Source organism: Triturus cristatus, chromosome 3_1 (genome assembly GCF_964204655.1).
Source record: "Triturus cristatus chromosome 3_1, aTriCri1.1, whole genome shotgun sequence".
Taxonomy (NCBI): domain Eukaryota; kingdom Metazoa; phylum Chordata; class Amphibia; order Caudata; family Salamandridae; genus Triturus; species Triturus cristatus.
Genome location: NC_140583.1, coordinates 863,627,703 through 863,641,817, shown reverse-complemented (window position 1 = coordinate 863,641,817; position 14,115 = coordinate 863,627,703). Strand labels below are relative to the sequence as shown.

General features: G+C 45.6%; 1 protein-coding gene across 1 annotated transcript in view; it reads right to left on the bottom strand.

Moving 5' to 3' along the window:
- Positions 1-2,633: 2,633 nt before the first annotated feature.
- The window catches only part of SLC25A12 (solute carrier family 25 member 12), a 466,840-nt gene continuing 455,358 nt past the window's right edge, over positions 2,634-14,115 (bottom strand). Inside the window, exons 17-18 of the mRNA XM_085645302.1 lie at positions 9,545-9,635; positions 2,634-3,321 (exon numbers count right to left, since the gene is read on the bottom strand). Of these exons, the coding sequence (XP_085501428.1) occupies positions 3,117-3,321; positions 9,545-9,635 (296 nt within the window). The 3' untranslated portion in view covers positions 2,634-3,116. The remainder of the gene's footprint in view (positions 3,322-9,544; positions 9,636-14,115) is intronic.

The window sequence follows — 14,115 nt, the reverse complement described above, 5'->3', positions numbered from 1 at the left end:
CAGGTAGTGGGTTTACCCATTTATCCCTTAAAATGCAAATAATTTCCCAATTCTACTCAGTATAAGTCATTAAAGAAATGGGTACAGAGGATTACGCATTCAGTGAACAAATGTGTCTGAGGAGGCTGCAACACAAGCGAGGGATCGGGCTTCAGTCATATCATAGTTAGGTTTTCACATTCTGAGGATGGAGCCAGTGTAAGAGGACTCTTCACTTTTTGGTGTTCACAATAGGAACATTGTGTGTAAAGAGTTCTTAACCATGTATACATTCTAAAGAGGGCAGACTGGACATATGGCTAATTATAAATAAGGCTCCCTGTTTTCCATTTTTACAGATAAATACAGACAGAAAACAATGTGTGTTCTGTCTGCATTTATTTTTAAATGAGGATAAATACAGAAAAGTGTGCTGCTTTTAAGTGACTATCCGTGCTGTCTTTCATGAATTATAGCCCAACAGCAGGAAATTAAAAACAGGGAGACATTTCTTTAAATAACGGCATGTGTCAATATATATTTGTGGTATAATGCTAGTATTTACCAGTGGACGTGTTGTTATGTGATATTTGCCAGCTTAAATAGCTAAAACACAACAAACATCAAAGTATGAGTGCACGTCGATCAGTTAAATATATATGGAAATGTACAGTTCTACAAATCATTTATACACAAAACACGAAATAAATATAGAAACATAAATATGGATAAATACAGATGGAAATCTTAAAAAAAAAAATACCATAAAACCGGGAGCCTTAATTATAAACAACTCAGAGTCTGTCAAGAAACTGCAGTACACACTTGAGGGCGTTCAATTCTGTTCCATTCCTATTGGGTTGGATTCAAGTCTAGTAATTTACACTTGGGAGTGGACAAGAAAATTGCTGATCGGTATTGATGAAAAATCAAATTGTTTAATCATTCCTAATGAAGCACTTTAATTCAGAACAAAAGCTAACAGTGTGCACCATGTAAATCAAACAACCTAATAAATAATTAGCTAGCAGTACACAGCAGCAAGCTGAAAAAGTTAAAAATGTAAAGCTCTACTATGGTTCTAAGCTGTGCCTACATTGAGCCAGTGGTTGCAGATGGGGCCCACCAGCACTCATTTTTGGGGACCCAGTATTATTATTAATAATCAGTCTTTGCCCCTGAATCAGAGAGAGAACAGCAGCAAAGTGTGAGAGGGGGAGGATAAGGAAGAGAAAAGGGTGACATGGGAGAAAGAAGGGAAGTAAAAGAACTTGCAGGATTGAGATAAAGCAGCAGTGAGAGTATGTTGGTGGAAGGAGGCATGAAGTGAAAGCAAGGCTATATAGCTTTGGAGTACAGCAACCCTGACACTCGACAATGGCACCGGCTGGCTTCGGAGAATATTTTGACCCTAGCAGTTATTCTTTTACAAATTAAGCACTGGGTAGGTCAGAATATTGTCACAAAAATATTGCCTAAAAGAAATATAATTTTTCCAAATATTGTCTACAGAAAAATCGTTCCACTGGGTGTAGATTTGGTAATATTAACTCCAATAGTGCGACATTTTTCTAAATAAATGTAACATACACCATTTGTCAGACATTATTTTGTTCACACCATTCTCGTACCATACCCCTAAGTTTAGGCCCCTGTATTTACTGTGGTGGAAAAAAGAGAGTGCCTGTGAGGTCTCACACTGACTTCACAACACTGTGCCAAATGCTGAGACTGCCGACCACATTCTGGGCCATTTTGTGGTTTTCAATAATGTGATGTGCATATAGGCCTATTAAGTCTCAACCTTGCCAGCTTCCAGTCTGCAAATCTTTCCATGGGCGCCTCTCCATCTGCAGGAGCCCCGCCTCCAGTGGCGCTAAAGGAATTAACCTGCCAGTAATCTTGACTGAAAGCTGAAAAGCTTTTGAGGGAAGAAAGTCATTTTTGTTGCGCAAGAGGGCGCATTTTTAAAAATGTTTATGCAGCTTCGGAGTTTGAAGAACATATTTTCTGCACGTCTTCTATTCTGAACAAGATGCATTCCGGGATGAATTAATTTGTGTTTGCTTGCAGTCAGGCGGCTTGCATCTCCCCGAGCTGTCAGCGTTTTTTTTCTATTACTATTGTAGAAGGCTCCTGTGCCAGAATATATAGTTGTCTTGTCAATCTTAACTTCTTGGAGATGTCTGTGAATAGTTAACCCCCAAAGCACTAGCCAATTAGATTTTAACCTTTCTACATCTGGGGAAAGGATTTGCAAATGCTGCCCGTCACGACAAAATAGCAACACAAGCAGGTTTGTGGGAAATTATATACAGATATTGGAAATGGCATGCGCATATGTGAATATTAAAGAGCGATTGTATGGTTCAGGAGACATGTCTATTTAAATCCACATAAAAGGGTATGGCAGGCAGTCGTGGTGCACTAGAGTGATGTGGCTGTTAAAATCGAAACCACTGGACCCTTTAGCGGTGAACTGGCCAATCAGGAAATAGAACTCTGCAAAAACTGTCTCGACCATCAAGTAAGAAAATCTGCTCCCGATTATAAATTATGTGAGATAATCATTTAGCGCATGAAACATTCTATTTTATTGGAAACACCACCTCACCATACCATCACTCACAAATTCAGCGAGAAAAGAATATAAATACATCAATAACTGATGTTTTATTTCCATAAGACATGAATACAAGATAATGAATAACTTTAAATATCGTTCTTCTATATTGGTTATTGTCACCAGATCCTTATTAAAACACTTCTAAAACATACTGTACATTATGAGCTACCCCCAAACTACAAATGGTGCTTGTATAAAGAGGACTTGTCTCCTTTACATGTCAGTCTGTCTCTGTACAAAGATGTACAATATGTACAGTAACATTGAGTGCAAGCTGTGCAAAGCAATAGCTAGGTATGATATGCATGCCACTGGATAAAAACATCATATGCATAGAACTAAAGCCAGAAATGGATGGTCTCCCTTGTGCAAACACATGATTAACTTGAAAAGTCTTTAAAAAGAAAGAAAGAACTCATTATAGTCGGACATGCAGCTCACGGATATCACCAGGCGCCATTTTGTAGTGTCTTTTCATTCTTTTACTCGAAGTATATGGTTGTGTTTAGAATTAAGACTGCTCCTCCCCTACGGACACCTTTGAGCTAGTTGCCGCAATACCGGGAGTTCGAAACTGTGGAAGGTAGAGGCCAAATTTGTTTTCAATGCCAGCAAACGTGGCTGTCGCAAGTCTGTATCCACCGATGTGGTCCGGATTGGCAGGCGGAAGGTCCGAAATGCGAGACTTTGGCGCAGGCTCGGAGCCAGGATGTTTTCTGCAGATAACACAATAGGGTCAATTATTCATAGACATATATTTATGAAATACATTGCGCATCAGAAAAGTAAAAAAATGGCCTGCTATCCATGGTGCAATGTATGGCAGTACTCTTGCTACTTTATGCAGACTATCCAAATAACCACATGGTTGCCTCCCAATGACCACACTGTTGCCCCGCTGCCCTTCTAGCACTAGGCTGTTAGCATATGCTCTCCTCTGTAAAGTGCTGAATTTTCCACATGGCCTCAGTCTCCTTTAAAGATTGGGTTTCTTTTGTAGACACTTTATGTGTGTGAGCCTAGTTTCTTCTTTAATTAAGTAGACAGATAAATGTTTTTATGTATTAGTAACAGGTGGGGGTATACTTTTGAACCGCAAATCTGTGCCCCATGTGCCTGCCCGCCCCCCTTCTCTTTTGTACCCCGAGTGAGTGAGTGTTTTCTTAGGCGTCTGCCTCTCCTAGGATCGCCGCAATCCTCGTCGGGCTCCTCAGCCCCGTCTTTCCCGCCGCTGCCTCCCGTGCGGCCCCGCCCTCCTGCACCAATTGGCTCCTTCCCTCCCGCCTCCCAGCTGACCCCTCCTCCCCTCTTATGGCGACCGCTGCGCGATCGCGCAGCAGGCGCGCCGCTGGCGCGCCAAAGACAAGCCCATCTGCGCCCGTCCGCGCCTGGACCGCGCCCAGCGCCAGGACCCCTGGCCCTCGACGCCACCAGCCCACACGACGGACCTACGTTGCCGCCACCCTCCACGCACTCAACGCCGGTCGGAACCCCACCTGCTGCCAAGCCACCCCCCGACGCACCCACGGACCCTTCGCCTGCCAAGCCTGCAAATTCACCAGCCTCCGAACCTGCACCGCACCCGCCAGGCCAGACACCAGCAACAATCACCTCAAGTGCATCCTGCTCAACACCCGCTCCATCCACAGGCACGCCATCGAGCTCTGGGACCTCCTCGACACAACATCTCCAGACGTCGCCTTCCTCACAGAAACCCGGATGACCGCCTCCTCAGCCCCCGACATCGCCATAGCCATCCCGGATGGATACAAGATCACCTGGAGGGACCGCGTCAACCAAACCGGAGGAGGCATTGCCATCGTTCACAGAGACACCATCCGGATCACGACCAACTCCGATGACACCCTCACTGCTGCCGAGCACCTCCACTTCCAAATACACACCGACCCCAGAACCACCCTCAGAGGCACTCTCATCTACAGACCCCCGGGACCGCGCACACAATTCAGCGAAGCCATCGCAGACTTCGTCAGCCCACACGCCCTAACCTCCCCAGACTACACCCTCCTAGGAGACCTCAACTTTCACCTGGAGAACAACAATGACAGCAACACCGCCGCCCTGCTGGACAACCTCGCTGACCTCTGACTCAAGCAACTGGTGAACACCCCCACCCACTACGCCGGACACACGCTTGACCCCATCTTCTCCTCCAGCAAGCACATCTCCTTCAGCCATTCAACCGGACTACACTGGACAGGCCACAGCTGCATCCACTTCAACTACAGGAGAACCACGACCCACCACCACCCGCAACAGGCACCCCGCAGAAAATGGAGCAATATAACCACCAACCAGCTCACCACCTCCCTCAGCCAGATCCCTCCCCCCAACACGACGGACCCCAACGAAGCAGCCCGCAACCTCACACAGTGGCTCACCAACTGCGCCGATGACCTTGCACCACTGAAGAACCCTCCCAGCAGACCCAGCAGCAAGAAAACCTCGTAGTTCACCGACGACCTCAAAAGTTCGAAGAAAACCTGCCGCTCCCTCGAGAAAGCCTGGCGCCACGACAAGACAACAGAAAACATGACAGCCCTCAAGAACGCCACCCGCGAACACCACCAGCTGATCCGCACCACCAAGAGGACAACATTCAAAGAACGACTGGACAACAACACCCACCACAGCAAGGAACTCTTCTGAATCGTCAAAGAACTCGTCGACCCCAGCACCTGCATCAACGACATCACACCCTCGCAAGACCTCTGTGACTCACTCGCCTCGTTCTTTCACCGCAAAATCACCAACATACACAACAGCTTCGGCGCACAATCCGCGCACCCCACCGCCGAACCAGCACCCCCACCACCATCCTCTGCACCTGGACCCCGGTCAGCACCGAAGACACCACCCGCACGATGAACACCATCCACTCCGGATCCCCTACCGACCCCTGGCCACACCACATCTTCAACAAAGCCGACTCCATCATCGCACCCCAACTCCGGGACATCATCAACAGCTCCTTCTCATCCGCCACCTTCCCGGAGAGCTGGAAACATGCTGAGCTCAGTGCCCTCCTGAAGAAACCCAGCGCGGACCCCACCGACCTCAAGAACTTCTGCCCCATCTCGCTCATCCCTTTTCCTGCCAAAGTCATCGAGAAGACCGTCAACAAACAACTCTCCGCCTTCCTCGAGACAAACGGATCCCTCGACCCCTCGCAGTCCGGTTTCCGAGCAAACCACAGCACCGAGACCGCCCTCATCGCAGCTACCGACGACATCAGGTCCCTGCTCGACAACGGGGAAACAGCTGCCCTCATCCTCCTGGACCTCTCAGCAGCCTTCGACACCATGTGCCACCGCACCCTGATACATCGCCTCAGCAACAGCGGAATCCAAGGAACGGCCCTGGAGTGGATTATCTCGTTCCTCGCCGGAAGAACCCAGCGAGTCCGCCTCCCCCCATTCCGATCCGCGGCCACCGAAGTCATCTGTGGCGTCCCGCAAGGATTCTCAGCCCCACCCTCTTCAACATCTACATGAGCCCACTCGCAGCCATCGCACGCCAACACAACCTAAACATCATTTCCTACGCCGACGACACCCAGCTGATCCTCTCCCTCACCAACGACCCCGCCACCGCCAGAGCCAACCTCCAGGAAGGAATGAAAGACGTCGCGGAATGGATGAAGCTCAGCCGTCTGAAACTGAACTCAGACAAGACGGAAGTCCTCATCCTGGGACCATCCCCTCTGCCTGGGACGACTCCTGGTGGCCCCCTGCCCTGGGCACCGCCCCCAAGCCAACGGACCATGCACGCAACCTGGGCTTCATCCTGGACTCCTCCCTCACGATGACCAAGCAAGTCAACGCCATCTCGTCACCCTGTTTCAACACTCTGAGCATGCTCCGAAAGATCTTCCGGTGGATCCCCATCAAAACCAGGAAGACGGTCGCCCAGGCCCTCATCACCAGCCGAATGGACTACGGGAACACCCTCTACACAGGAACCACAGCCAGAAAAGACTCCAGCGCATACAGAACGCTTCTGCACGAGTCATCCTGGACATCCCCCGCCACAGCCACATCTCCGCCCATCTGAAAGACCTGCACTGGCTCCCCATCAGCAAGAGGATCACGTTCAGACTCCTAACCCACGCACACAAAGCTCTCCACGACATGGGCCCCAAATACCTCAACAGCCGCCTTACATTCTACACACCCACCCTCCGTTCTGCCAGCCTCGCTCTCGCCACCATCCCACACGTCCGCAAAGCCACCGCCGGAGGAAGATCCTTCTCCTACCTGGCGGCCAAGACAAGGAACTCCCTCCCCACCCACCTACGGCTGACCCAGGACCATCTCTCCTTCAGGAAACAACTCAAGACCTGGCTGTTCGAGCAATAGCGGCCCCCCCCCCCCCTCCCCACGCCTTGAGACCCTAACGGGTGAGTAGTGCACTTTACAAATCTGTGGATTGATTGAGTGAGTAAAACTCCAGCCATCTGAAACAAACCTATAGGGCCTGCTGTGTGCACAGAAGGGGTTTGTGTTTTTGCTTGTTTTACCATTCCACTACTCTGGTATTAGAATGTGAATGTCTTACCTAAGAAATCCCACTGCCCCGGATTACATGGTACATAAATTTGCTTGAATAGTTTCAGTGCAACAGGTAATCTGAGTAGAATGTCAAAGGCTTGTGCTATCGAACAATTGGAACGTCCCTGTTTCCAGGTTACCTGGAAAAATGAAGGCCCAAACAGGGATAGAGCATAGGAGGCACCGGTGTAGCTTTCATTCATCACCATGTGGGCGCCATCTTTGGTGGGGGGACATCACTGCTACATAAGTTTCATACTCAAATCTATAAGCCACTGATCACCATAATTAACTTAACATTCGAAAAGGGTGAAGTATGAAGGAATGTTCCTCTACAGCTTTATTGCTGATGATGCCAGTCAGTACAACACTAATCACTGGGAGCATCGCTGTGGTCCAGTGGAACCAGGAACAGCCATGTAGGTCCCTAAATATTTGTATAGTCTTTATAATGCCGGGGGAATGGAAGTCCCTGTTAAATTGCCAAACCTGAAAAACAAACCTCTCTGTCTGAAAGTTAGCAATTTTGATACAATTATCTATCACTTCTTTTTACAGCTTGTAATGCATGCAATTAAAATAAATATAGCGTACAGCATTACCTATACTTTGGCATAGTGTAATAATGTGTGTGGGTGGTATCAATAAAGGCAGAGAAGAATAACATTTTCAGAAGCAATTTCCTAATCAAAGAAACAGCAATGGCAGCCATAGGTTTTTATCAAAAGAGCAAGAACAAAGCACATATGGACACAATTAAATGTGGAATGATTAAAGCACTGTATTATAGTAAAATGAAGGGAAGTTGGAGAAGTTTAAAAAACAGACGGGATGGGCAGGTCATAGGTTGCCGTCAGTAAGAAGAAAGTGTAAAGAAAAAACCTGTATTGAGAGGGAGAGCATCCTAGAGTAGATGAGAGAGAAGACTAAAGGAGCTAAAATAGAAGGGCATAAAAACAGGAGGAGGACTGGATTATGTTAGTTGAGAGATAGAGCAGAAACAATTAGATGGGACACAAAGGGGTAATGGAAGAGAACCAGTAGATGGGATTAGGAAGAGATGCAGAGTGATTAAAAAAAAATGCATGTTGATATAGGAAACCAACGCACAATATCCAGTAAGGACCATCAAGGCAAACATCAAGAAGAGGCAGGGCCCTGTGCATGTCCCATTGAGGGCCCTTAATTCACCAAGTACTGAGGTAGTTTTGTCCGCACATGAGCTGTAGATGACAGCTGCTCAGGCTTTGCCTTTAATTTCCATTCCACCACCTCATCACAATGAACACTCACAACATTCAACAAAGTCTCATTTGCTTTGATCTTTCTTATCTTATACCATAGGGAGTCTTCCATTCTCTTTTCATTTTCATCACCAAGACAATCTTGGTTTATAACTGAGCCGATCTACACATTGATTCTCTTATCTGCACCGCTCTTTAGCCACTGCAGTCTCCTGTTCTCAGTTATTATCATCACCTTTTCAGTCTCTTAATCTTGTCTTCGCTTATAACTTTGACTGTTACTCTCTGTCTTGCCTGCGCATATCTCATCTCAACATCTGGCTATCGAATCCCCACGCTTTCTGCGTCTGCCCTTCTGTCCAATCCTTGTGTGTACTGTAAGCATCTGGAGAGAACTCATCTACAAAGAGCCCAAGTGTGCATGTTTAGGATAAATAACACTGCTGTTTACAACTAGAATTGATCATTTACATGCACTCTTTGTACTTCATAAATATTTTTTGTGACAGGAGACATCAGTTGGGGAGGAGCATAAAGTCATTGCTAGTTTTTGATTTGGGTAATTCAACTTCTACCGCTTATATTTTCATCTGTCTTGCTGTTTTTCAGAAGCCAGACTTCAAATATAGGTTTCCTTTTCAGCCATTTTAACTCTTCTTGGAGATAGGCCATTTTAATTCGACCCACAATGCGGTAAGTGAGTCTTCTGTTCATGGAATTCAAGATTAAGTGTGGTGCTTCTGGTCACACAGCAACACAATACTGTATATCTGGCTTGATGGCAGAAGAAATGTTAGTACACAAGTTTAAAGCTAGTCCTAATGATTTTTGTAAATTTTATGCACGAGTATCAACAATCAGTAAAAATACTGTTGTCTACAAAATACATTAAAGATATTATAGGACATTATTTCGTGATTTTTTCTCTGAACCTTAAGATACTATTCTGTTTATTTTCTTAAAACACTTGACAGAATTATGTCTAAATTAAGTTACACATAATTGTTCCAATGTTGTTTGCCTTAAATATGTTGATTGCTTCCTGGCCCAAGCAAATTTGTATTTAACAAGACATGTCACTCAAATATACAGCATCTTCAATTCAAACTCAGTGAAGTACTTACACGCCTCCAAAGTCAACGTAAAGCCATCGCTGCAAAAGTTCATAGGACAGTAGGGTGACACCAAACTGGGGCGAAGACCTAAACACGCGAGCTGTTCAATAACAAATTTGGAGAATTATAAAATTACTTTTATTTATAGAAAGACAGCACATTTAACACTACTGTTAACTTTACCATAACAACGTGATTTTACTATAGAGCATTATTATTACAGAAAATGTACAACAATTCAGGGACTATGTAAGTGGCAAACAAGGTAATTGTTCAACAAAAAACTCAGGGTGCAGAAAGGGTTCAGATTCCCTGGAGACAGATTCCCAGCACCATATCTCAAGTATGACAAGCACTGGCAAAGTCAATTGGTCTCAGCAGTGAAAACTGTCAGCTTTGACAGTTCTTTTTATCCTCTCAGATGGCCATCGTGGATGAATATGTATCTACAGTGGTGATCTTTAAATGAGTTTGTTAAAAGATTAGCAGTGCATTGATAGATAGTCACCATGGATGCACATATATTTATGGAGACCATCTTTGAATGCACTAGTAATATCTGGACAAACCCATTCAAAGATGGCCTCAGTGGATGGGGGTACACTCATGGTGGCCATCTTTGAATGAGCTTGTAAGAGCTGAACAAACCATTGCGGTGCTGTGTGTGTGCTCCATATAGAACTGCTTGATATTTGTGTCACCGCATATCAGTGCTGAGTGAGTGTGTGGGAGTGACTGCCTGTTATTAATGATACCACACCGCGGTGTTGCTTTACAAGTTGATTCCTTGCCAAAAGAATACTACATTTGACATTGGTTTTTACCTGTGAGAACTTGCCACGCCGTGCTGTTTAGAAAGTGTTGTAATTATCATTGTGTACACATTTTGGATATCATTGTGATCTGGGGTGCACCCTAGAACTGTGTGGTATTGTAATAACTGCCAGGATGAGGCTCGTTCTGACAGCGTTTAACACCGCATAAGGGTACTGAGAGGGCGGGGGGGGGGCTAAAATAGGAACTTTCCCCAGTGTGCATATTACTGATGTCATTTTAACACAGTTGGGCCTAGTACTGCTAGTGATATTTCCAAATGTGATTTATGCTCAGAAATACAGGATGTTCATGTTATGTTAGTAAGTGTAAGTGTTGAATACAAACTTATTTACATACACCACGTAAAATGTCTCTTTTGTGATGCTCAGTTTATTTATTATGTGAGAGTGCTGTGCCAAAGCTTTGCATGTTGCCTCTGCGATAAGCCTGACTGCTCAGTGCCAAGCTACCCAAGGGTGAGTGCAGGTTATACAGTGACTGTAATCACCTACCCCTGAAGGGAGTGGTAGGTTATGCCTGGCTAGGAACTCGCCGTCAACCAACCAGAATGTGCCAGTTCCAACATGGGGGGAGTTGGGGAAAACGCTTGTTAAGGTTTTTTCAGGAGCAGAGATCACAGTTTCTGCTCAGTGCTCATTATTGCATTTATGTCCCAGGTGTCAACAGTTTATCAGGTGGACCTATACATCCCTGCTGCTAAGGAAGCAAACTAAGGCTGCACCAATACCGTAAAGAGACCCATCAAAGCTGCTGTAAAAGTGTGCAATTTTGGGTCAGAGCCTGGAAACTATGAATCTAATTTAGAGCTGGGCAGAGGTGGGACATGTTGCATGGAAAGCTGCTCCATGCACCATAATAAAGAGCGCTGCTGTAAATGGCACTCTCAACAGGGAAAGCAGGACATCCACCACACTCTGTATAATGCTCTAAGTCTTGAGAGCATCATCGCCCACTGTGGTGTGGAGATATACTGCCAATATGCATATATCTTTATGTCATATAGTTTAAGTGTTGATGCTACGAGACGCACTCATTAATGTAAGCCGTACTGTATTTTCAGTCTTCTCTGCTTAATGGGTGGCATGTTTGTATTGTGTCAATCAGGTAAAGGTAAACATGATCAGTATTGGTTCAGATCACCCTAGTGAGCCGCTGTTGAGACCCCAAACACTAATACCAAACATTGGGGGCTAGAGGCCTGACCCTTTCACTTCTCTATACCGAAGGTGGGGATTCAGAGTAAGCCAATCCCATGGTGGAGCAGTGGGCCCGCTTACCATATGAGGCTATATCCACATAGACAAGGGGCTACAGGCAGGTCAGCCAGCACTACATTGACAAGAAAAGACAAATGGTGGTCTGCAACCACTGCACCAATGGAATTAGTGCAATTTTTGATCTAGCACACTCATTACAAACTGAATCACCTGTAGGAGCACCTTTATGCCAGTGCACAGTTCTGATTTAATCAAAAATTACACTAAAAATCCTGGCCCTCTTACTGGCCCAGCTTTCTTCTCACATGGGGAAACAAAGGAACAGGATTGCTAAGAAATTTCAAAAAAGCAATACTTCAATAAAACAATCCTACATATTGTAGATTTTAAAAGTATTTCAGTGATGGGATTAAGTAGAAACCTAACCGAGAACGATGAAGAGCAGTGCTCAGCTGCCTCGCGGGAATGCACCATCCGCTGTGTAACATTTACGAAGGAAAGACGTGGCGCAGCCCACAGCCCTGCACACTCTCTGCCCAACAGGCCGCCATCTATGTTTTGGAATGTGAGATCTCCCCCTTAGATTAGGGGAAATAACATATTGATTTAGACCAGCGGTATCTCAGGTACTGCTGACCTAAACTGCAAACCATGGGTAGATTTTCAATTACCTGCTGCATCCTTTAAGGAGAAGTCCAGTGGCAACTGTATCCCCCCCTTACCCCCCGCCCTCCTTAAAGACAACCGTTCTTCTCACTGGAGCAAGGTCCTTCTGTATTTACGAAACGCAATTCTTAAGTATTTGTGTATGAAAAAATCATAGAAAGTTTTAGATTTCCCATCTTCTGGTCATAAAAAAGACCCCCTGTTTGATGATGGAAGGCTTTTAAACGAGAGGTATTCCACAACTGCACTGGGTTTTAATATCTTTGCGTGCTAACAGAAATGTCTCGTATTTTGCGCATAACTTTTGTGTTTTACTTGACAGGTCATTTTTTCATGCTAGTGAGGCACTCGTGAGGGAAACGTCCATTCGCGCTGCAGACTAAATCTGTAATTCGGAATTACAAAAAATCAGAATTACAGAAGTTCATTTTGTGTTGTTTGTGTATCGGTGCATCAGACGTGAAAGTATACACACGAAAAACATTACTACAAGCACTCTTGGCTCTAATTTTTTAGCTAGGACACATTTCTTGAAAAAACACATTGTAAGATACATATTTATAAATTACAGGATAAAAGTTAATTGTGAGCCTGTGTATTCATAGTTTGGTGGGATCACTCAGTACCAGAGTCCTATTGGTCATCGGGTAAGGTTTCTGGGTATTTAAATTGATATGTATAGTCGGCATATTTTAAATACAAAATAGTGGAAAAGGGTCAGTGAACAAATTCGATCTAAAATGTTTCAGAAATCTATCAAGTAAATCATGACAGTTGGACCCCAAATAAAAGTGCTCTGTTTTTACATAATGGTATTAAGACCCGATACAGTTGTGGTATATATGTCTATTAAGGCTTCAATTACAAGTTGCACAGCCTTAACGGGGTGCAAACTCTGCACAAGTAATTACTATTATAGTGCGGTAGCAGCTTGTCAGTGCCATGCAACTATGAGTTAAACCCATTGTAATGAGGGGGTTAACGCCCACATTTACTGTTTGCTCTGAGCATGTAGACTGCGGGGTCGTCTGCATTAGGCAGAGATAGAGAAATTGGTGGAGGAAGAGAAGAGGAAGGATAGTTCTGAGCAGGGCAGGATTGTCCATAGCGGGCATCGGGCGTTTTCCTGGGAGGCTGCAAAGATGGGGGTCGATTTTTTACTGGTGGGGGGCAGTTTTGTTACTGGAGGCCAGTTATGCAGCAGTGCTGTAATATTGGCCTCCAGTAACAAAAGCAGCAATGTTTCACACTTGCACCCCCCCCCCCCCTGCCCCAGAGGGTGAGGAGAGGCTGGTCCGTCAAAATTGCAGGGGCTGCTTTGGGTTCCCAGTCCGGCCCTGGTTCTGAGGGGTGTGCATTGCATGCTCTCTGCTTCCCAGGGAAAAAGGTCAGGTGCGGCTGGGATAAAAGGTCTGGCTGCTGTTGCAGCGAAACCTCTAGTGATCTCATTGGCTGGTATTTCCAGCCCGTACAGTCGGTTCAGAGGTCCAGCTTCCTGGATGGGCAGGTGTGGGTACAATGGACCAGATGTGTTCAGGCAGAGCAGAGATCCACTTGGGAATCCCGCTCCAGCTCACACATAATCATGGCGTATAAGGTTTTGGCATCGCCAAATCTTAAGGAACTTCCAATGATATTCTGTTCAAATGTTTCAGAGACGAATGAAGAGTCCTGAGAAACCTGGAGCGGAGCTCCGGAGGGTTCTCATCCCACTGACGTGTGGTTAAAACTCAGGCAGGTGGAGCCTCTATGAGGAGGTGATACTTTGCACCATATGACGAGGTGGATAGTTTGGATATTGTCAATACCTTCCCAGTGTTGTTTTCTGTCCTGGTGCACTGCTATTAATCATAACCTAGC